The sequence below is a fragment of the Marmota marmota genome, unplaced genomic scaffold (genome assembly GCF_001458135.2).
Source record: "Marmota marmota marmota unplaced genomic scaffold, marMar, whole genome shotgun sequence".
In the NCBI taxonomy this organism is placed as follows: domain Eukaryota; kingdom Metazoa; phylum Chordata; class Mammalia; order Rodentia; family Sciuridae; genus Marmota; species Marmota marmota.
Genome location: NW_025999998.1, coordinates 12,745,250 through 12,769,423, shown reverse-complemented (window position 1 = coordinate 12,769,423; position 24,174 = coordinate 12,745,250). Strand labels below are relative to the sequence as shown.

General features: G+C 41.6%; 1 protein-coding gene and 1 pseudogene across 22 annotated transcripts in view; one reads left to right on the top strand and one right to left on the bottom strand.

The window, feature by feature from the left end:
• Window positions 1–24,174, top strand: part of Trpm3 (transient receptor potential cation channel subfamily M member 3) — a 529,872-nt gene that overhangs the window by 473,062 nt on the left and 32,636 nt on the right. For 13 of the 22 annotated variants that reach the window (XM_048806882.1, XM_048806879.1, XM_048806881.1 and 10 more), the window contains one exon: window positions 336–546. In XM_048806882.1, the coding sequence (XP_048662839.1) occupies window positions 336–546 (211 nt within the window). The remainder of the gene's footprint in view (window positions 1–335; window positions 547–24,174) is intronic. The other 9 variants (XM_048806900.1, XM_048806883.1, XM_048806880.1 and 6 more) reach the window with 1 other exon arrangement.
• Window positions 5,606–5,699, bottom strand: LOC125617931 (annotated as a pseudogene).

Sequence of the window (24,174 nt, the reverse complement as noted above, 5' to 3'; positions counted from 1 at the left end):
ACTTCATTTGGTGTGTACTTTAAAAAAAAAAAACGTTTTTTGAGTTACTGATAAGATTCTGTAAGTGCTCAGTTGGTAGAGTCCTTGCTTTGCATGCATAAGGCCCTGGGTTCCATCCCCAGCACCACCAAAAAAAAAAAAAAAAGATTCTGTGGACATGGGACTCAATAGGCCAGCTGTCCTCCTATATGGACAGAATTCCCTATCAAAACATCCCTTATCAGCAGTTAGAAAGTGACTTTCCTTCACAGATGTTCCTCAACATCAGCATTCACTAAAGCATTCAATCACATGGGTTTTCTTTTGTTTTTCCCTCTGCTTCTCCACTCTTCCAGATGATAGACATGATGTACTTTGTCATCATTATGCTGGTGGTACTGATGAGCTTTGGAGTCGCCAGGCAAGCCATCCTCTTTCCCAATGAGGAGCCATCATGGAAACTGGCCAAGAACATCTTCTACATGCCCTACTGGATGATTTATGGGGAAGTGTTTGCGGACCAGATAGACCGTAAGCAAGTTTATGATTCTCATACACCAAAGTCAGGTATTTAACTTCAATTGGGTTGTGTCTCTTCCAAGTTCATCTATTTGTTCTCAATAAATGGCTCAAGATAGAGGACCGATTCCTAGCTTGTTATCCTGGTGGAAAAAAAAAATTACAGAAGGTGAATATACAATTTTAGCAAAGTAGTCCTTAGGTGTATTTTCAGGTATGTCTTTCTGTCTCACAAATTGACATCTGGTATACCAAATTGGATCCAAAAATGAATCATTTAAAAAGATCTAAATTTTTGTTTTTGTGATTCAAAATCCAAGGGCCATGTGTTGGATGTTTTGGTATCATGAATATATTATGTCACAACTCCCCACTCCTAACCCAACACTTAACCCTCAGTCTTTTAAAAAAATAAAGTCCTTGAGTTTGACTTCAGACCAAATAAACAATTCTCAATTTTGTCATCAGAATTCAAGGGTAAGGGCAAACATCTGTATGGTGTTTCCCTTGCACTGGAAAATATTCTCCAATTCCCTTTCCCACTGTCTTAAATTATGTGCTTTTGAGACTCATAGGAAGTTAGTATTCATTGCCTGGAAGTATGGAAAATGCCTTAGGTCATAAGCTGAGTTGCTTGCTATAAATGCCAGAAAAAAAAAATAGTATCAGTATCATGAAGTGATTCAGTGTGAGGACCCAGCACAAGCAGGCTCCCAATGTTTCAAGCGTTAAAAATACTGATTCTCCATAGTAAACACTCCTTTTGTATGGAGTTTGAAGATAGTTGTAGCCTAAGAGTCTGTTCCAAGATTTTATTTGGACCAAATGTCAGGGCGCACCAGGCACTGGGAAATTACTGGGGAAGAAAGCATCAGGAAAGAGAAAATCTTTTAGTTCGGTGGAGTTGAATCCCAGAAGCAGCTATCTCTCATTTTCCCTGAGGAGTTTAGCTCTGGAAATAACATCCCTCCAACACTGTCGAATTAACGTTTTTTAGACAGTTTTTGCTGACAGGCCAACCATCTGAGCCCAGACTGTGGACGTGGATTAGGGTTACATAACCAGATAGGATAGCTTATTAGAAGCAGGAGCAGAGATTAGTCAGCATCCCAGTCCCCTTGCCCATCTCAGATCGGGCCAAACCAGCAACACACAGACAAAGCACTCAGGAGTGATTCCTCCAGTCCTGGGAAGAGCAAGTATACACTGGCAACAGAACACACCAGCACATCATTTTCCCCCTCATGATGGATTTTGAACAAATACCGCTTCCCTCTCCAAATGCGTTATCGGAGGCAGACGAGGCTTTTTGGAACACCTAATTGGAACAAACATTTGTGTATGAGACTTAGCCAACTCACTGAGAAAGAATCTTAACTCCATCCCCCAGTTATAATTGGTTGACAATGTCCAGGCTTCTGCCAGGGCACCTTCCCAGCGAGTGGAGACAATCCTTGAGAGCCTCCTTTCCAATGGTCCCTAGAGGAAAACTCTTAAAAAGCCCACCTGTAATCATCATCCTTGGAGATTAAGTATGTTTTTCCCCCCTAGAAATCGCTTTTCCACTTAGTTATGCTATTTTAGCCTTTTCTAGTTGTCATTTCTTCCCCAAAATGAGATGAAGCTCCCATGGGTTTGTTTGACAATGAAGGATGGGAGAAGCAGGGAGGTGTAGATATATTTTATAAATGGGATTCTGTCTGTCCCTCTACAAGTGGCCATTTATTGATGTTGTACTATGAACCCAGCCTAGTGCAACAAACACCACCATCTGGCTGAATAAGAGGATTTTTTATTGCTATTTTAAAAGAAGGGCTGATTGTAGTTTAGAACTTGAAAACCCCAGTCCCCGGAGATGGAAGAGAGGTGTTTTGTGTGAATGAAGTATGAAAATAGATTCCCCACACTGTGAATTAGATCTGTGGTGCTCTACGTGTGTGAGAATAAATTTCTACCCCAAATCCCCATCTGTAACTGACCCAGCCTTGGATGGATGCAACCTTGGTAATGCCCTTCCCCCTACCACTTACCTCCCTTTGTGACGTTCTGAAATTGGCTACAGCAGTAGCCACTGTTCTAAGCTAAATCAGCCAGTTTTCTGTCTAGAGTGCTAATGTATATTCGTCCTTTCTCAAATGGATACAGAAGGCTGCCCCCAAATCTGTCACTCTGTTTGGCGAAAGTCACTGAACATCCGTGTCCTCTAAAATGATTTGCTATTCATGCTATGGCACCAGGTGGGCTCAATGAGGATTGCATGACTACCCCACTTGGTTGTTCAGAATCGCCCAAGAGACCCAAGTACTAAGCTGTTTGAGAAAGGTACAGATCATTTCTGCCGCCCCACAGTGTCTGCCTCTTCTCTGTGCCGTGTCCAGGTTGGTGTGTGAAGCATGTATTCAGGCTGATCGGATCTCATGTCCACCTGGACCCACAGCCCTGTGCAGGGTCTGCCAATCCCATCCTGTGGATGTACCCTGTGTGGGCCTCTCCAAGTGCTGCTCATTCAAACACACCTCAGGCAACTCATTCCAAACGTGATGCACATGCTCTATATCTAAATCTTGTTGATTTTTGACTTCAAAATTGCTGAACCCATTTCATGTTTGGGAAATGATCTTTCTTTATTGGGTAGATATATGGGGATGTTCAATGGGATCCTTGGGATGGGTCATTAACATCAATTATATACCTCAGAATAGAGGACAGCTTAAATGTTCCTCACTTCTGGGAGGCAATATTACCTAAGTGAGAATTTTTTTATATGCATTTAATCTTTTTTCTTGTCATTTGCTCTAAACACAGAACTACCAATAATGCCAAAGATACTAGAATTAGATTTGAAAGGTTACTTTCCAAATGTGCTTAAAAATTAAAATCAAAAGAAAAAAATGGAGTCACATAAAATCACCAAATAACTTAAGGTGTTTTTCACCTCCGACAAATGATAGTCCAGGCTTAATCTAAGTTATCCGTGGAAGTTAAAACATTTTCTTTGGTGTTGAAAGCAGAGAGGAGTGGAAGAACATGGCTGGAAGAAGATAATGAATCTGGGGAAGGGGCTGTGATGGTTTACTTTACCCTGGAAACTATGCCTAACACTCTGATTTAACTCACGGGGTTTGCCAGGCATGGTAGTGCACACCTGTAATCCCAGCAACTCATGAGGCTGAGACAGGAGGATTGCAAGTTCAAGACCATCCTGAGAAACTTAGTGACACCCTGTCTTAAAATAAAATTAAAAGGACTGGGGATATAGCTCAATGGTAACGTGCTCCAGAACCACAATGATCATAATAATAATCACAATAACTCATGGGAATTGAACTTGCTACTGTTTGGTTGGTTAGTATTTGTTTTTTGTTTTTTTTTATTGTTTTTTATTTTTTTAAATAGCCCCAAATTGTCTTCAGGTACTTGTATTATACATAATACTAGCTCTCTAAGACCCAGTTAAGGGCTACTGTGAGGTCATTTGGGCTTCAGGTTGTTAAATACATTGAAACCAAATGATGACATTCTTTTTGGCGGTCTCATTAGGGTGACCCATGTTGCATGGCCTCTGAGAGCTGGTCAGGATCCCACTGGAGCTTGATGGGTAAAAGTCACTTAGAGTAAAGAGGCGGCAGAATAAATTTCCAGCAGCAACCCTGCCAAGGCCAGAGCAAAGTTAAAATTAGATTCTCACCAGCTTAGAAATCTGGTTCTACAGTTTGGTGTGTGGGGTGCCTGGAAGTGCAACTTTGTTGGAAGAGAAAATGGGGCATCTCTCGCTTTCTCTTGCTTCCAAATGAATGAGACTTCAATTTATTTACAGGGTATCCACGTGCTGCCTGGTGTCTACTCAGATTCCCCAGGCTGTACCTAGGCGGGGGAAAAATGAATCATACTCTTGAATGCATTAAATGAGGGTCTAAATTTAGTCCTTCTTTCTGCCTCTCTGAGTATTTTTACAAGTTTAGATAGTACTGTGAAAGCAAAATGTCCAAAACTTACTTTCTACCATGACAACTTAATATTATCTAGCCATTTCCATTCACTCCAAATTAACTACCCAATCTTCTTCATGCATGGGCCAATTTTTGTGTCTTACTGTTTAGGGCTTTTCATCTGAAATTAATAGGCAGTATGGAGTAGTAGGGTGTTTTTTGTTTTGCCTTGTTTCGTTTTTATTTGATTGATTGATTGATTGAGTAGAAACCTTTGCTAGATCTTTCAAAAGTCCTTACTCTTTGGGATGCATGTTATCCCCGTGACGCTGACTGGAAACAAAGATCGTGCATGTGCATATGGAGCTACAACACTCTCTTGAATTACTTTTATGCCACAGATTAATTGTTCCTCACTTCAGGTGTGGAAATTAGGACAGCTCACGGAGCCGGTCTTTAAAATATGCCTGCCGATGGGGAAACCAACAACACTGTGAACGGAGATGATGGCAATTGTTATGCATCTCCATCATTAGACTCTAGTTCTCAAAACTCAGCTCTGTGCATCTGTTTAGTATTCCAGGCTGACCTTCTCTAATGGATTCAGAGCACACAAATGCCTAACAGCTATAGTGCAGGGAGTGTTGCCTGACCAAAGAAAGTATTCTGGAAAAGAAAAACTTGAGCCACTGCCAACTTTGGAGGAAGTGGGGAATTGTTTGGTTGCGTTTTAATTTTGCAAATTGCTAAGGAAGCAAGCCAACATCAGCCATTACTGCCCCTATTTTCTGTTCCTGAAAGTCAACTCACATTATAGGCAATACTCCACCTGACTTGTTTACTAGTGCAAACTAAGGCTTAATAGATTTCCGAACAACAGAGCTATTTGCAACAGGCCTCTGAGATGATTCAGTATATTGTTGTGGTCCACATTTGTTCCACTGTCATGATAGTCACTGAGCATTTGCTCATAGGTCGGGCTCTGTATTAGATTAATTCATTCTTCATTTGATGGATGCTTATTTTGTTCTTTCTATGAACTGGAAAGTGAGGTACAGAGATACACATGACACAGATACTTTCTTCAAGGTGTCTACATCTCAGGAAAGACAAACTGGCATTGATGATATGTGTGTAGAAATGGAGCCTAAAGAAGAAGGCAGTCACATTTACCTAGGATAAGAGTATGGGTTCAGTAGAGGTGGGACCTTGCACAGGGGCCACGCTATTGTTCTCTGTATGGTTCCAATTTTAGTATATGTGCTGCAGCACAGCCACATCAGTGTTTATAGTAGCTCAATTCACAATAGCTAAACTATGGAACCAACCTAGGTGCCCATCAACAGATGAATGGATAAAGAAAGTGTGATATATTTACACAATAGAATATTACTCAGCCTTAAAGAAGAATGAAATATGGCATTTGTCCGTAAATGGATGGAACTGGAGGATATAATGCTAAGTGAAATAAGCCAATCCCCAAAAAACCAAAGGCTGAATGTTTTCTCCAATATGCAGATGCTAATAATTCACAATAAGGCGGTGGGGAGACGGGGGTTATTAGGGAAGAATAGAAGTACTTTGGATTAGACAAAGGGGAATGAAGGGAAGAGAGATGGAATGGGAATAGGAAAGATAGTAGAATGAATTGGACATTACTATCTATGCCCATATATGACATGACCAATTTTTTACATCACGTACAACCAGAAGAAAGAGAAGTTATACTCCATATATGTATAATATATATACAAGTTTACATATTATACATTTATAATATATATAATTCATCCTGCTGTCATGTATTAGAACAAATACATAAACATGCCTTAACTTAAGAGAGAAAGAGAAGAGAGAGATGGGACCTTGCAAAGAGAAGGAAGGCTGAGAGAGCTTTAAAATACGAGCAGATGTTCGCTAGGCAGATGGGAGCAGGGGGTGTGAAGAAAGAAGAATGGCACTCCAAACTGAGACTTAGTATGGAAAGTTCCAGGAACAGCAAGCAATTCAGCATGGCTGACTGCAGGGTGAGAGGCAAGAGGCAGGAGCAGGACAAATGGGTGTGAGGAGAGAGGCAGGAGAACAGATCATGGAGGACTCCATGCCCAGGGTAGTGCCACGATCAGACACACATTTTCATCAGAGCTCTCAGGCTAATGGGAAGTGAGCAATGAGGGGACAGTGTCATGCAGTAGTGGATGGACTGAAGAACACAGGCACCATGGGACTCGAGGAAGGTGAAATCATCAGGATCTGGGAAGAAATCAGATGGGGTTGAAGGTGGTTGTGGGGAGGCAGAAGAGGATTTAAAATGGAGGAGCTGGGGATTGCTCCAAGATTTCTGGCTCAGTCTAAAATCAATGTCATTGACTGAAAGGAAGGACCTGGGAGGACTCATGAGAGGCAGGGGCAACATTCCACTGGGGTTGGATTGGTTCCTGTGGAATTCCAGGACACCATGAAGAAGGCTATTTTGTATATAGAACTCTAGAGCTCAGTAGAAACAGCTGGACTGGTGAAACAGAATTGGGGATCAAGAATGTAACTATCGTGAAAGCCACGACAGGTGAGCTTGCCAGGGAGGATAAGTAGAGAGAGACAGGAAGCATGAGTGGAATGCTGAGAACAGAGTAGTGAACAACGTCAAATGCAAGAGAAAAAAGTTCAATGAGTTGAATATTTAGAAGAATTCACTCAATTAGAGGTTTAGGAAGTCACTGGTGGCTTTTTGCCAAGAATATTCATTTCAGTGTTGAGTACAAGAACCAATCACAGTAATTTAAGAGAAAATGAGTAGGAAGGCAAATGCATTTATTAGGGAAGAGGGAGGAAAGGTGGTGTATTTATTGGGCAGGGAGGAGGGGCAGAGAAAGTATCAATGAAGGGGAGTTTCCCAAAGAACTGTGATGTCTTGTAAACACTACTAGGGGAAATGAGAGACGTCACTGACTTGGCACATACCTCACCTATTTGCATGGTTAGGCTGTATAGTAGATAGAAGGAAAAGAAAGTAAAGATATAATGTTGGTAAAAGCCGAGAAGGAAAAACAATGATCAGACGACCAGATTTCTAGCCTGAGCCACAAGCACATTGGGAACTAGGGATCCTAAGAGTTGTGATGCTAAGAAGTAGCCAAAGAATGATAAATTGGCATTTACCATTAAGAAGTAGAGTAATTTCAGCTGGGCACTGGGGTGCATACCTGTAATCCCAGTGGCTCAGGAGGCTGAGGCAGGAGGATTAGGAGTTCAAGCCAGCCTCGCAACTCTGCAAGGCCCTAAACTACTCAGGGAGATCCTGTCTCTAAATAAAATATAAAAGGGGATGGGGATGTGGCTCAGTGGTTAAGCACCTCTGGGTTTAATTCCTGGTACCAAAAGAAGAAGAGGAAGAAGAAGTAGGGTAATTGCAGAATTAAGAAGTGGAGTAATCTAGAATAATTACAAAGTGAAGGGATATCTATAAAGTGGTTTCTATGATAAATTGGAATTGAGGTCAAGCATCTTGAAGCTAGGTTCTTCTGTATATGCCAATACAGGTATTGAAGTTGTCCGTAGTAAGTCAGGAGAGGATAACAGGAAGACTGTGATCAGGATGACCAGAAACTCTAAGGGTTTTTTGCACAAGAATGAAAAGCAGTCAGTGGTTGGAAAGGGGTGAAGAGTGTTGAAGAGAACACAGCTAGTTACCTCTGAAACCCAAATGCATTCACAAATGTATGAAAAGCAAAGGGATTTTTGTCCAGTGATGAGGGGTTCCAAAAGGCTCATAGAAAGGGGAGGGGAAGGGAACCATACTGGGAAAATTTGTTAGGCACAAATCCCAGCTTCACATGAGGAAAATATCAAAGAAGAGGGTGGTGCCTGCAGGAGCCCCAACTGCAGGAAGAGAGGATGACAGGGAGGGGAAGCGTGGTGGGACTAATTAGGATAAGAATTTTGTTGTTTTGTTTTGTTTTTGTTTTTGTTTGAAGCACTGAGGATTGAAGCCAGAGCCTTGCACAGATGAAGTACCACTGAGCTACATCCTCAGACCTTTTTATTTGTTTGTTTATTTAATTTTGAGATAGGATCTTGCTAAATTGCTAAGGCTGGCCTCAAACTGGCAATCTTCCTGCCTCAGCCTCCCGAGTTGCCTGGGACACTATGGACAATTCTAGTCATTGCCCCTTCAGGAAAACATACATACACTAAGCAAGAGCAGCCCGACTAATCAAGGAAGGAAAGAAAATCTGCAATCCAAATATGAGAACTCTGAAATCTGGAAAGACAAAAACGAATGTACTTGAAGAGTATGAAAGCCCAAAGTTAATCTCTGTGGATATAGTGTATACGACTCAGGTCCCCAAACCTGAGTATATTTCAGCCAAGAATCCCTTGAAGTATGAATATGTTAGACTTAGAACAACCAGTCCCATGATACCATTCTACAGAGAACTTGTGGGATTTATTTCCCCCAGAGATTTCCCCTCAGAATTTTGAGGCAGGAAAGGACTGGAAGAGTAGTAATATAAAAGGTTAATGAGGGGGTGGGGTTGTGGCTCAGTGGTAGAATGCTTGCCTAGCACATGTGAGGCACTGGGTTCAATTCTCAGCACCACATAAAAAAATAAATAAAGATATCTTGTCCATCTACAACAAAATTTAAAAAAAAAAAAAAAAGGTTTTAATGATACTTAGCTTTGTATAATGGTGAAGTGTAACCAGACCCTGAAGGTGACTCTCCCCAAAGGTCTTGGAAGTCTCCATCTTAAAGGAGGCTCTCCTTTTGAAACCAGCAGTGGCCTGTGACGCTAGAGAATCATCATTTGTCACCTTGCCCAAAAATGAATTCAATATCAGCATGGAATATTCCATTTTTCTTTAGTCCTTTCTATACTTGCTATTACCTTCCCTATAATTAAATTTAGTGCTGGCCCATCGTGACATTTTCAGTCTCTACTGTAACTCTACCTTTAACAGAGCCCTTTTGATCCATCCTGTTTGCCTGACCCTTTGCAAAACCTGTTCTTTTTCTACTCTGCCACGAATACTCCAACGCAGTCCTAGGTAATCTTGTAGAAAATAAAGCATCAGCAGATGTGACATATTCTAAATCTTGAAACTTTCTCAAAAAAGCTCTAAACCACTTCCCCAAAAATTGTGCTCAGGGAGAAAAGTTGAGCTCCCATCTGGATGTTGGGATGTCTTTGTCATCTATGAGGAGCTAACTTAGCACTATGTGGGAAAAAGACATAAAAAATATCTGTCCCTCTGAATAAACAAGTCAGTACGTTTCATTAGAAACTATGTTGGAGGGCTGGGGTTGTGGCTCGGCAGTAGAGTGCTTGTCTAGCATGTGCGAGGCCCTGGGTTCCATCCTCAGCACCACATAAAAATGGGTAAATAAAATAAAGGCATTGTGTCCAACTACACCTAAAAAATAAATATTTTAAAAAAAACTCTACTGGAACTTATCCTCTTTAACATGTGCAAAAATGGTCTAAAATGGGAAGCCAGGCCCAGGAGATTAACAGAAGAATTATCTAAAGTCCATGGCAGTGCTCAATACTAAACCACAGTGAGGGAACTTCAGAAAGACTTTATGTGTGTGTCAGCAGAAAAGTAGCAGATAGTGTTTACTAAGAATATATTCTGGATAAAATTAATCATTAAAAGACACTAGTATTTCCATACTCTGGCTGTATTTCCTTGGCTATAGGTAAGGAAAGGTAATCACTATAGGTTAAATTCTAAAGACACTTTCATGGAATGTAACTCAATCCAAAATGATGTCAAACATGTTATCATCTATGATAGTATTAAAAACAAAACACAGGGGCCATCTCTACCTAGCCCAAGCTGTGGCATAACTGTGCCTGGGACTCTATGGACAATTCTAGTCATTGCCCCTTCGGGAGAACATACATACACTGAGCAAGAGCAGCCCGACTAATCAAGGAAGGAAAGAAAATCTGCAACCCGAGTATGAGAACTCTGAACTCTGGAAAGACAAAAACGAATGTGCTTGAAGTGTATGAAAGCCCAAAGTTAATCTCTGTGGATATAGTGAACATGACTCAGGTCCCCAAACCTGAGTATATTTCAGCCAAGAATCCCTTGAAGTATGAATATGTTAGACTTAGAACAACCAGTCCCATGATACCATTCTACAGATAACTTGTGGGATTTATTTCCCCCAGAGATTTTACAGGAGAAATAATATATTCTCAAAGAGAATTTCAAAATTTCATCTTTATAATCATAAAAAAGAAAATTCCCCCAACAAAAAAAGAGCTGATTTTTTTTGTTGTTTCCCCCAGAGAAATAATTTACTTTTTGAGAGAAAAGAAGATGTGGGGGCGGGGACCCAAAGAGGAAAAAGATTTTGTCTCATATAACCAAGGACCCATGCTCTAGAAGTGGCATGGATAATTAAAACATGGAATGTAATCTCAGATCACATGGAGTAAGCATAGATCCCATGTGGTGTTGTGGCAGGTACCCTTTGTGCTCTGCCCAGACACCCTCTCATCCCCCTTTACCAAAGTTTTGCACCTACCCTCTAGTTTCTATGTGTTTTATTGCTAGACTCACCTGTGACCTTGATAATTTTCCTGAGCCCCTTAGAGCCTCTTCACCATCCAGAGAACCTAAGAAGGCCTGAGAATTTTTGTGACCCTGGGGCATTTCACTCTGTGTTCCTGCCTGTTAGGGAGGGATTCTGAGTAAAAGCCTGGTTTCCTTAACCCTCAGAACTACAGAATACCTTCCTGAATGCAAAGTGCAATTCCTACTCTGGAGATCCCCATGGGAACAGGCTAAGGCTCAGACTTCATCTGAAATTGCATCTTGTTTGGGATTCTTTTATCCTTCCTTTTTCTGCTTCATCCAGTTTCTACTCAGTTTCTCTTTGGAGCATTTCCTTAACAAATCTCTTTCACTTGAATTTGTTGCTTAGGGTTGCCTCTTGAAGAAACCAACCTGAGACAGGCACTCAGGCTCTAGGTCCCTACAGATTCAACCTGACATCACTGGCATTGGAGGCTTCTTATAGTACAGGGTAGGAAGCCCCAGATTATATATAAAGCAGATGATTGATCTGGTCATCCGCATTAACAAGATGACAAGATAAAATTATCTCTCTCTTTACATGTCTAAGTCTTGATTCTGTGTTACTGTATCAAGATACCTGAGACTAGATAGTTTATAAAGAAAAGAGGTTTATTTAGCTTACAGTTCCAGAGATTCATGAGCATGGTGCTGATATCTGCTGGCTCTGATGAGGGCCTCATGGCGAATGGCATCACAGTAGCAGGAGCACATGCAGAAAATACTGTGTAGAAAGATAAGAAACAAGAGACTGAGGAGGGGCCGGGCTCATTCATTTTATAAAAGCCAACTCCACAAGACCCAGCATTCATCCCTTCTGATGGTGGTGCGTCAGTGACTTAATTACCTTCACCTGGGCTGCTGTTAAAAGTTCTACACCTCAGCACCACCACCACCCAAGGGACTAAGCTTCTAACACATGAACCTCTTGGGGACAAACTACTTCCAAGCTATAGCATTACATCTGGTGGAGACTTAATTGCACCTTCTTTAGGAACTAAAGTTTGTAGCTACAACTCAAGGCATTATGTTCTCAGCAGTCACTAAAACAAATCATCCTTGACACTGGAAAATTCATTGTAGCCTTAGCATCTTTTATTCCACTACATTTCTCAGATTGGGCCTGTGGAGAAACAGGAAGATCTTTAGACATGGTCCTTCTCTTGAAGGAGTTTCTGATCTAGGCCAGGTGTCAGCAAACTTGTTCCACAAAGGACCAGATGCTATGTTACTGCAGGGCCATATGGCCTCTGTCGTAGCTAGGCAGTGTTGCCATTGTACCACAAAAGCAGTCATAGACAGTAAGTAAACCAATGGGTGTGGCTGTGTGCCAATAAAACTTTATTTACAAAACAGGAGGCAGGCCAGATTTGTCCCACAGACTGCAGTTTGCTGGCCCCTGATCTAAGCCACCCAGTCATGTTACTGCACTGGCTTCATTCCCATGTAGTTCAGTTGAGGAAAGTGTGAAACCAGGATGGAGACAATTTCCTAACTATTTCAAGTTTTCTCCGAACACATAAGATGACACTGCTTTGTGCTTTTTTCTTCCCAAGAAAAGTGTTAGTCTACCAACTTAAATAAAATAGGCCAAAGGAGAAGATGATGCCTATTCCTGTTCAGTCGGTGTGTATAGAAGGAAACCACGCTGCTGGTGGGGTGGGTATGACTCCCAGAACACAAATGAAGAGGCTGCCAGGAAGTCAGCTTTTTAAGTCATAATTTCACTTATTTTCATTTTGTATGTCCATTTCCCTAAGCTGGGGGAAGATCCCCAACTCAGACTCCCCTCTCGACCTTCCCTGGGGGTGGATCACATCTGGGAGTGGGGCTGGATGCAGTTGTTGAGCATCTGTCCACGCAACAGCTGCTGAAATGTCCATCATCCCAGTCGCCATGATGCTTCAGTTCCAGTGGAGTTATGAGGCCCCATCTCAGGCCCAGAGCTCAGACTCTGTCTTTCAGGGATGCTGCTAATGAACAGAACAGAAGAGAACTGCCAGGACTGCCCTGCCTGAGCCCACAAACACGTGCAAGCTGACTTCACTCTCGCACACCCTCACGTGTGTGTGCAGGGCTCAGTTTCTCTCTCCTCCTTTCTAGCCCTGCTCCTCTGATCTGCTCTCTGAATCTTCCTTTCTGTTGTCCCTTCTACACACACTCTCAGGTCCCTGAGAACATGTACAAAAGCAGGCAGAGAGACTCGCAGGCTATTCTGGATTCTGCCCTGTTACCTTCCTTTCCCTGGAATGGTGGGTACAGAGCCCATTCTTGCTTGAAACATGGGAAGGTAAAATGAATAACTTCAGTCCTCCTTGGTAGCCACAGAGATTGGTTTCAGGGCCCTCATTCCCACCCCAATGGATACTAAAATCCACAAATGCTCAAGTTCCTTACATAAAATGGAGTAGTACCTCAAATAACTTATGTGCATCCTCCTGTATACTTTAAACCATCTCTAGGTTACTTAAGCAATAGGTAAAACAATGTAAATGCTATATTAACAGTTATACTGTATGGTTTATGGAATAATAAGAAACAATGACAAGAAAAAGGCCTATGCATTTTTAGTACAGACACAGTTTTTTTCAATGATTTTCCTTCTATAGTTGATTTAATCCACTTACACAAGGTCAAAAGAAATGGAGGGCCAACTATATTTCAAAAACTTTTATCACCCACTTATTTAACCATCTTACAAATAAAAATGGATGCTCAAGATAAAAATAAACCTATAGGTCCCAGGAATACTGAACACAATCTACGTGTTTCAAAGGGAGAATTGTATGTGAAGTAATTATCATCTGGTGTCACCATTAATCATCTCACAGTATTGCTCCATGGGACTTAGACTCACAGCTTGAAGGTAGTTCTCACAAATTCCTCCATCACAGCCCTGTCCAGAATCTCCTGTGATGGAACTGGTCCAGATCTCTGATGTCCAGTACCATAGCTGCTGGTCACCCATGGCTATTCAGTGCTTGAAATATGGATGTCGTGAATGAAAACTGAATTTTTAATTAATTGAGATTTAAATTTAAATAGCTGTATGTCTCTAATGGGCATCATATTGGACAGTTCTGTGCTAGAATATAAAACTCCCTTCTACTACCAGCTCCATGAGAGAAGGATTGCACTTATTTTGTTTACTGCTACACCCTCAACCTCTCAAACTGTATTTGGTACAAAGCAGGTGCTCAGGAAATAGATTGTGTATGAATGAACTCCTTGAAGCAAAACATAGAAGAAGAAGAATGATGTTATCTGCTTTTTAACTATCAATCAAATTTAAAAAAAAAAAAACAAAACTTCAGTGACATGTAAAAGAAGTAGAAAAACCAAAGTGCCTGAAATGTTATTGAAGACAATAAAAAGAAGTTAGATTTGTTATAAAGGAATTTAAAATTGGGGTTAAATTAAAGAACATGAACATGGATTCAAGGTACACACATGCATAGGGTGAAGGGGTGAGAGAAAGTAAAACCAAAGGGAATCCTAGAGTCAATAATATCCTAAAATTTAGTCAAACTTGTATTTAAGAAAATTAAAGTCAGATTCAAGAATTTTCCATTGAATAAACCATCATGCTAGTACATGCATAGAGATGAATTGTTGGACAGCTAAGGAAGAAAGGGGGAGAAGCAGTAAGGGCGGAAGAGAGGGAGGGAGGGAGGATGGCCCTCGTCTGTTGAGGGCAGCAGAGGAGGGAAGAAGGGCTGTGTGAGCCCAGCAGAGGGACCTGATGAGACCCATGCAGAGTGCTGCCAGCTCCACACTGTGCCACACCGGAGCTGGTTGCCATGCCTCCTGTAACCATGGCCTTTCCAAAGGCACAATGTTCTGACCCAGCGCAGCGAGGCAGATGGTTGATTTCCACTGAAAGCAGAGCTGAGTACACTCCTTCTGAATAACCTGGCAAGAGTTTAACTATCTGTACTAACATCAATCCACAAACAGACTGATCTGCACACAAGTTAACTATCAGCAGATAATCCCAGCAAGGCTCCCACATTAATTGTTTTTCCTCAAATGTGACAGAGTCCACAAAAGCCTGCAAACTCAATATATAAGGGGAAGGAAGATGAAAGAGATCTTTTGCAAGATACTGTCCAGTGGAGCGAATAGCTTCCTGCAGCTAGATTTCAGACCACGTTGGCCAAATGATGTTCGACTGAACTGCTTGGCTTTTGGCCAAATATTTAGTATCAATAATATCAGACCTGGGGCTGGGGTTGTGGCTCAGCAATAGAGCACTTGCCTAGCACATGCAAAGGTCTGGATTCGATCCTCAGCACCACGTAAAAATAAATAAAATAAAGGTATTGTGTCCACCTAAAACTAAAAAATAAATATTAAAAAAAGAATACCAGACCTAAGGTTCAAGATGAGTATTTGCTTAGAAGAAGACTCCAATAACTTCAGGTCAAATACAAAGTTTTGCATCTTTATCTGAGTGACATCCTCAATTCAGGTCAATGACATCCCTGGTAAATTAAGAATAGAGGGGTTATTTTGTAACCTGGGCTGTGTTTATGTGGCTTTTCATTTTACACTGGAGGTGTATGTGTGTGTGTGTGTGTGTGTGTGTGTGTGTGATGGACTCTTCTGTATATACAGTGTATCTCAGAATAGAATACAAGGAAGCCTACAGGAGGCCTCTTGCTATCACTAGTCTGAATGTGTTCATCAGGTTCATCGGTTGGTCATTCAGTGATATTTACTAAGTAATTCTGTGTGTCAGGCCCTGTGCTGGGAGTTGGGGGTTAAAAAATACTTCATTACTTCATCTTTGAGGAAAGTTTAATGGGAAAGATTGACACATAAGTGAATCATTACAAATTGATGTGATGTACATTTCCATCGAGGTGATACATAAAGACTTACAGGAAAGAGTACATTTGGTTTATAAGACGGGGGGACATGGCAAAAAGAAAAACTGTGGAAAGCAAAGAATGGTCAGAGAAATTCTTTTGGAAGTAACAGTTATGCTGGATCCTAAGGGATATAAATTTGTCAGATAATGAAAAAGTATTCCAAAGAGAGAGACTATCCTGTCCAAAGACAAAGAAGGGTGACAAAGCATGCCAGGTATAGACAGGTGGGGCTGGGGAGAGCTGAGATGTCCTCCCTGGACCACTCAGGAACTAACCTCCAGGTTAGCTGCATGCACAAGGTGCTCACCAGCCACCTATACCTATCCTGGGCTAACACACTGCCCCCTCTTGTTTTGCCTGGTTTCTTGAGTGTATCTCATTGGGTAACATGGGGAGAGGGGAGTTTTGTTCAGGGTCTGTGTCCATCTTTTCCACTATTATTTTGGTGAATGAATGGAGATGAGTTTAGAAAGGCAGATTATCATAAAGGATTTATAAGCCAGACTAAGGAGTTTGGATTGTTTCACAACTCACCTCATGTGGTCTCTTTCTTGGTGATATCTCCAGTTTATTGAATCCATATGTGTGATTGAGGGGTGGGGAGATAGCAGCACACCAGGATGCTCCTTCAGAGAAACTAGATATGCCATGCAAAAGCTCTTTGTTCCATCCAAAGCATCTTCTAAAAGGGGAGTAACAAGCTTCTCTCTTAAGAATCCAAACATCTCCTAAACAGGTCAAACCTGCCGAGTCTTCTGCCCTCAGTGTGAAGGTTTTGCCTCTTTACCCTGAACCCTTGAGAAACAGCTGAAATTAGCATTCAGGGAAGGAGAGTGGAAATGGAGGCAAGTCACACTGCACAGATGGCTCAGCCTGGCTGAGGTGGACTTTGAGCAACCAGAGGGCAGCAGGAGGCAATGTGTCTGCAGAGCAGGGAAAGAGGAGGTGGGTGGGGAGGCTCAGAAACAGAGGTGGTGGCAAAAATGACTTTTCACACATTGCGGTTTTTACCAAGAGCCCAGGCAAATGTCTGACTTGCCTCCAAAAACCCTCTTCAGTGCTGTTTGCAGCAAACTGCTGACACCTCAATTTAAATATCAGGGTTACTTGAAGTTCCCCAACCCCCTGCCCCCACCCCAGTTCCATCTTCAGGTCCTGGGCTTCCCAGTTGCAGCTTCTCCAGTTCATCCAGATTTCTCTTCCTGGATAACCCATCTCTGCCCTTCTGGAAGACTAACAGAGGTGCAAAGCAAGAGAGAAGAATGAATGCATCCATGCACCTCTCCCTCTTACCATTTCCTTTTTTATTATTAGTTCTTGTTTCACCTGCTTACAAGTGCATCACAATCTATTCCCCAGGAAACTCAGAGGTCAAAAAGTCCCCAGGGTAGCCAAGAGAAGCCAGAGTACACTCAGAGGCTTTCTTGTGACCACAAAATAATCTCCCAGGGGCTGGGGGTGTGGCTCAGTGGTAGAGCACTTGCCTAGCATGCACAAAATTCTACCATTGCTACTATTAATGATGGTGATAATCTCCCACAGTGAAGCTCCACCTCAGTGGTCCTCAACAAGGGGCAACTGTGCCCATCCCCACCCTCACCTAGCAAGGGGATATTTGGCCCTGCCTGGAGCTATTTTGGTTGTTACAACTTGGAGTGTGGTCCCAACATCTACAAGGAGAGGCCCAAGATGCCTGTTCAACATGCCTCAGTGCACAGGACAGCTCTCCAAACAAAGAATTAGCCAACCCAGAATATCAGTAGTGCTGAGACCGAGAAAGCCTGACCTATGAGAATCCAAAATTTAGCAGAGTACAGTGGTACATGTCTATGATCCCAGCCACAGGGGAGGCTGAGGCAGGAGGATCAGAATTTCAAAAACAGCCTGGGAATTTTGGTGAGACCCTGTCTCAAAATAAAATAAAGGGGCCAGGGATGGAGCTCAGGGTAGAGCACCCAGTACTACAAAAAGAAACAAAGAGAGAGAAAAAGAAAGAAACAGAATCCAAAATGCAACTTCTTATTGTTGCTTTCAAAGAAAAATGGTATACTCTAGTTGTCTCAACATCTGAAAAGTCCTACAGGACTAATCTAAAAAGTCCCCGCATCAAGATGGGCAGGGAGGGGGAAAGTACTAGACCAAATTCAAAACAGGGTTTAAACATGCACTGGAACCTCCCAAGCAGACAACGGGGTTCAGCTTTGCAAAATCACAGTCCTTGAAGCAAAGGAATGAAATCTGTCTCGTGCCCTTTTTAATATTCTGAACAACAGCTTCAGAAGTAAAATGCCACTGTGAACTGAATGGTCACCGCACCATACAGGAAAGCCAGTTGCTGACAAGTACTTCAAAGTCATTTATGCCACCCGAGGAACATAATGTTCAACTATCGAAGGAAGTATGTAAGGTGCATGTGGTTCTATTATAGAGAAAATAATTGAATGCACAGAGGCAGGGACACCCCTATCAAACAGGTCTTGCACTAAAATACTCAATTCTTTCAATGGATTTAAGATTACAAACCCTATCAGGAGTCTACATGAAATAACCAAATGTCAAAAATGTCACTGCTTTTTGCAAAGTGTGCAGCAGTTATGCTTAAGCAGATCGTACTAAATATATGGATGTCTGAGTTCTGTATTCGCTATCAAGTATGTTACGAAGACAGCGTCATGGGTTTCGTGAGTTTCTTTGACATTTGTAGGGAAAGGAGAGTCAATGAATGCTTACTGAGATCCTACTACAGTGACTGGCACTGAACCAGGCACATGATATACTGCCACTCAGTCTTGATACACACAAAGAACAGAGGTGGAGCTGGCCATGGTAGTGCATACCTGTGGTCCCAGCAACTAGGGAGGCTGAAGCAGGAGGAACACTAGTTCCATGCGAGCCTCAGCAACTTAGCAAGACCCTATCTCACAAAAGATTTTAAAAAAGCCTGGAGATGTAGCTTAGTGGTAAAGCATTCCTGCTTTCAATCCCCATTGCCAAAAACAAAAACAAAACAACAAAAAGAGCAGAGGTTGAGTAATTTGCCAAAGGCACATAGCCACAGAGGAGAAAAGGTTGAAATGGACCCCAGGCCTGCCTAGCTCCTAAGTCCGTGATCTTAATTTCTTCCACAGTCCTGCTCCTTCCCCCGCACCTCGATGCAGTGACTGGATCATATCATGCATTTATCTACCTGGCAATCACTTGTCAGATGCCTTGCTCAACCCTGGGAAGTGGTAAACTGAGGCCACAGTGATCCGTTGGTGGAGTTGCATTCTATTAAGGGGCAGGAGGAAGACAGACCATAAGTTAACACACAAGCAAGATATTTTGTGGTAGTAAGTTCCACGGAGAAAATAGATCCACTGGGATGAGGAGTTGGGGGTACTATTTTATGTAGGATAGACAACAGAAGGCCTTAAAGAGAGAACACTAAGTTGAAATGTGAATGACAGAGATAGTTGTGGCAAGCGATGAGAAAAGAACATTCTAGACTGAGGGAATGGAAAGGGCAAAAGCCACATGGTAGGAGTGACCTAGAAATGTTCCACTAGGGCCAGAAAGAATGCCACTGTGACTGCAGGCTAGGAGCTAAGGCAGCTCACAGTGGGATGGCCTGTCAGGGTGGAGTCCCTGTGTTCAAGTATGTGGCTTCATTCTAAACAAGAACAGGATGTAAGGACTGGAGCCATGACTCTGCAACCGTGAGGGAAACAGCACGCTGCCATCGAGCCGACTGTCAGGAGAAAGCAGAATCTCCCAGAAGTCAGCGGCTTCCATAATCAGCAAGGCAGATGCCTCCCGTGTTGGAGCCAGACTGTGGCCTCCCAGAAGGGTTGCCATGGCACTGGGAGAGTGACACCTTGGATGCTCTGAGAAGCACTCCTCGTGGATGAATTCGACACTAGCATGAAACAAACATTGTACCTCCCCAGAGAAGGCAGACTTGCCTGTCTCTACAAGTGTGTGTAACGGCATCCATCATCAAAACTGAACATTCTGGTATTGCCAACAAGAATGCAGCCTTTGTAGATGATACACGGCTCACAGATGAGTCAGAAAATTATAATGGGGATGAGGCAACTAAAAAGTATAGCTCAGGGAACAAAACCTTGGAGATAAATTTCCCTTTAGAAGACATCAATAGTCCCATAACAATTCATATTTCTGGAAGGCCTGGTGTGGGGGGAGAACCCAGTTATGAATGGTTTGTGTGAGTATGACAGGGACAACCCAGGACAGCATCTGAAACCACACACTTTGAATCCTAGTCCCATCACCTCCACCAACTCTGTGACATTGGGGGCAAATTGCCGAAACCATTCTTCAATATTCTTAACAGATTGGGGTCAGGAAGAAGGCCTGCCTCGGTGTGCCTCCCTCACAGGGACACTGCTAAGAAAAAGAGCATCCTTCCCACGTGAATATGAGAAACCCAGTAACTTTGGAGTTCATGCATATTACTGTTTTTTTTTAAAGGTGAGAGCTGCATTGATGTCAGGATGTGATGTACTCAAAGAAAAAACATCAATAAATAATAGTCCTGGTGATGTACAGAGGTGCCAAATGAATGAAAGTGATATCCAAAGACCAAAGTCGGAGGGGAAAAATATGAAGCAAAATGCATAATATTAGGAGAGAAGATGTTATTGCTAGTAACAGTGGAAGGATACTTATAAGGTTGCATTGTGTAAATCTGAAGCTTGCAAAGATGCTATTAAGTCCAGGCCCTTCCAGCAGGAAAGCCAGCTCCAGACGGATGCAAGAGCCTCCACTCACCCTGGACACATCAATGGAGCAGGTGCGTCTACTCCATTGTGTTCTTTTAAAACCAAACTATGAAAACAAGTCAGAACAAGCAATCTCAAATAGCAGGTCTCTCTCTCTCTTTGAGGCAAAATCAAAGCAAAATATTATGCTGCTGCTCGTCGTAAAAAAACATGATTATGTCTCCCCCATGGTGTCCGCCTTCCAGCCAGCCTGAAAGTCACTCTGGGCAGGAAACCCAATTATTCATCCATTCATGGATCCAGCAAATATTTGGAAGCTACTCTGTTCCAGGCACTATGCTGTGTGCTGGGAATGAGTGAAAACTGACAAAACTGCTGTGTCCTCAGGAGCTCACAGCCCAGTGGAGGTGTCAGATAGCAAATCCAGAATCACACAAATAAATACTTAATCATAAGCTCTGGTAAGCATGTGATTAAGAAACAAGAGCGCTATGAAAACATCCAACAAGATGTTTTAGGGACTCAGAGAAAGGTTCTCTTAGGAAGTGACTTTTAAGCCAAGCTACACAGAATAAGCAGTTTGCCAAGCAAAGTGTGGAGGAGCCTAGGGAGAATAACTGTCTGTGCCAAGGTCCTGAGGCAGGCAGGAGGATAACTCCTGCCAGTGACAGAGCAAAATCACTCTGGAAGCAGAAAGTGCAAGGGAGAAAATGGTACAAAATAAAGCTGGAGAAGCAGACAAAGGCCGAGTCCTGCAGGGCCTTTCAGACCAGCCTAAGAACTTGAAGTTTCTCCTCCATTCTCTGAGAAACCTATGAAGGCCTGTGTGCAGGAATTGAGTTGGTGGTGGAGATAATGATGATGGTGGATTTTGTGTGTGTGTGTGTGTGTGTGTGATGAATTGCATGATTTGCTCTCCATTGCAGCAGCAATCCAGGGTTGTTTCATTGTGTTTTGCAGTGATTGGCCTCAAACCTAGGGTCTTGCACATACAACGCAAGTACTCTAACACTTAGCCACATCCCAGCTCCCCATAGATATTTACAATTTTATCAAAAATTACCAGAGCTTGCAGATTAGAAGCTGGCAAATTTAACTTCTAAATTCAGTTTTGGGGTTTTTGTTGTTGTTGTTGCTTTTGTGAAGTGTGTATGAGTGTAACTGGGTATTGAACCCAATAGAACTCTACCACTGAGCTACACACCCAGTCCTTTTTATGCTTTTATTTTGAATCAGGGTCTCACTAAATTGCTCAGGCTGGCCTCAAATTTGCAATCCTCCTGTCTCAGCCTCCCTATTCACAAATCACTGACTGAGATCATAAGCCACTGAGCCCAGAGGGTTTTTCAAGTATCTTTTTGTGGTACTACAGATTGAAACCAGAGCTTCACACACACCACTCAAGTGCTTTACCACTGAGCTACCTCCTCAGCACCTCTTTTTTTTTTTTTTTTCATTTCGAGACAGGTCTTGCTAAGTTGCCCATACTGGCCTTGAACTTGTGATTTGCTTGCCTCAGCCTCCAGGGTAGCTGGGATTACAGGTGTGCACCACCACACATGGCTGTCCAGGTTCAGTTATGCTCTTCTGTGCTGACTACATGGACTACAGCCCCACTCCTAGCTGTGAAATGAAGTGATTGGACTTGACTTTACCAGTGGTGTTCTCAACTGGGGCACCATGACCTCCATATTTTGGAAATTTTATCTTAGAAAGTCGAGGGGTATTTTGTTTGCCCTTCCTGATTAGTGGGTGCCATTGGCATTTAGTGGGTAGGCTTTCACAATAAAGCATTGTTCTCCATCCACACAGCTTTCCAGATATTCATGTAGTTTAAAAAAGAAAATCCTGTTTATAATTATCTGAGCTTAACTCCATTTATATTTAAATATATGATATTTCTGCATGTTCTTAATAAGTCATGGATTTTTCCATTAATGAAACCAGCATAAAAATCAAGGGAGTTGGTATTTTGTTTGCTTTGAAACTTTTTCAAGTGTTGTTCATAGTTTTGGAAAATCAGCTCACCTCTGACAAACCTGCTCATTGTTTTTGAGTCTTAAATCTGTCTACATTTATGTATGTCCCATTTATGGAAATATATATATATATCCACTTAGTGATGGCTTCTAGAATAGTCATGTCTGAACTTTTATAGCTTGAGATATATATTACTATATAGTAAATCATTGTCCTTTCATTTCTCCTTTATATTAAAATTAGAATAATATGTTGGTTTCTGTGGTTATATGTACAGATAAATTATATCATCAGTAAATTTCATTTTAGAAGATTCAAGGAGGCAGTAAAAAAATATGTATTATAAAAACAGGGTGTTAATGGCTGTTATAGCAAAATAGTATATTTCATACTATTTTGCTATAACAGAAAAGAGCTTCTTTTGTATTTTACCCAAAGAAAATAAGCCAGTACCAAAAAACAAACAACAACAAAAACCAATTACTTTCATCCTAAAAGGAAAGAATCTTAGGACTTTAGTATTTTCTTCTCTCCATTTTTCCCCCTGTGGAATTTGTATAGCTGCAGTTTAGATTGGCAACATTTTAGGTACTTGTGTTGATGGTGACCATTTCCCCCCCTCCAGAAAAAAATGCTAACTTATTTAACCATTAAATATTACTATAGCAGTTTTTTAAATAATATATGAAACCATTTGCCTTAATCTTAGTAACTGTTAGGCTGTTGAAATTAAATAACCTGGCTCATGAACACTTGAGAACCTTATTTAGGTTAAATGGATCTATTCATGACATGAAGTGAAACATCTCAAAAGCATTACAAATCTTAAGGAGTTTCTCTCTAGAAGATATTGGTTTTTTAATAAAAACCAATAGAAACAGCTGAAACATCAAGAATATTCCAGAAAGCTTATATGAAAGATTAGAAGGAGCTGACTTATCTTTTCATGTCTAATTTCTTGAGCAAAGTTAATAAATGACTTCGAAAAGTGCCCTGAATGTTTTAAGCAGTGGGCCAAACAAACCTAAGTAAAGATATTGGCCGAACATGTTGAAATCTAGGAATAAAAGCCAGAAGATTGACCTGAAAAAAAAACAAAAAAAACAGGGTGTTAGATCTGATGAAAGTTGACAACAATTGAACAAATCTGTTCAGTGATTTCAAAAAGCTGCAGTTTTAGGAATCTGGCTACTTCTTACCTTTCAGCAGTCTCTTGGTAACTTTAGCCTGTGAGAATCCTATGTACAAATTCTATTTTGTTAAATGATATAGAGTTAGTAAAGTTCACAATACCAGTAGGGGGCTGAGATGCAGCTCAGCGGTAGAGCACTTGCCTAGCATGTACAAGGCCCTGGGTTCCATCCCCAGCACTGCAAAAACCAAAACCAAAACAAACCAAAAACCAATAGTGAGATGTCATCCTAGTATCTTTTGCCCCCAATATGACATAATAAAAAAGCCACTTTTCCTTTGTGATATTCTTCTCCAAAATTTATAATCCTAGTTTAATCATGAGAAGAAAAAAATTAAACACACTCAAGTTTATTAAATTTTATTAAATACTCAATTGGAACTTCT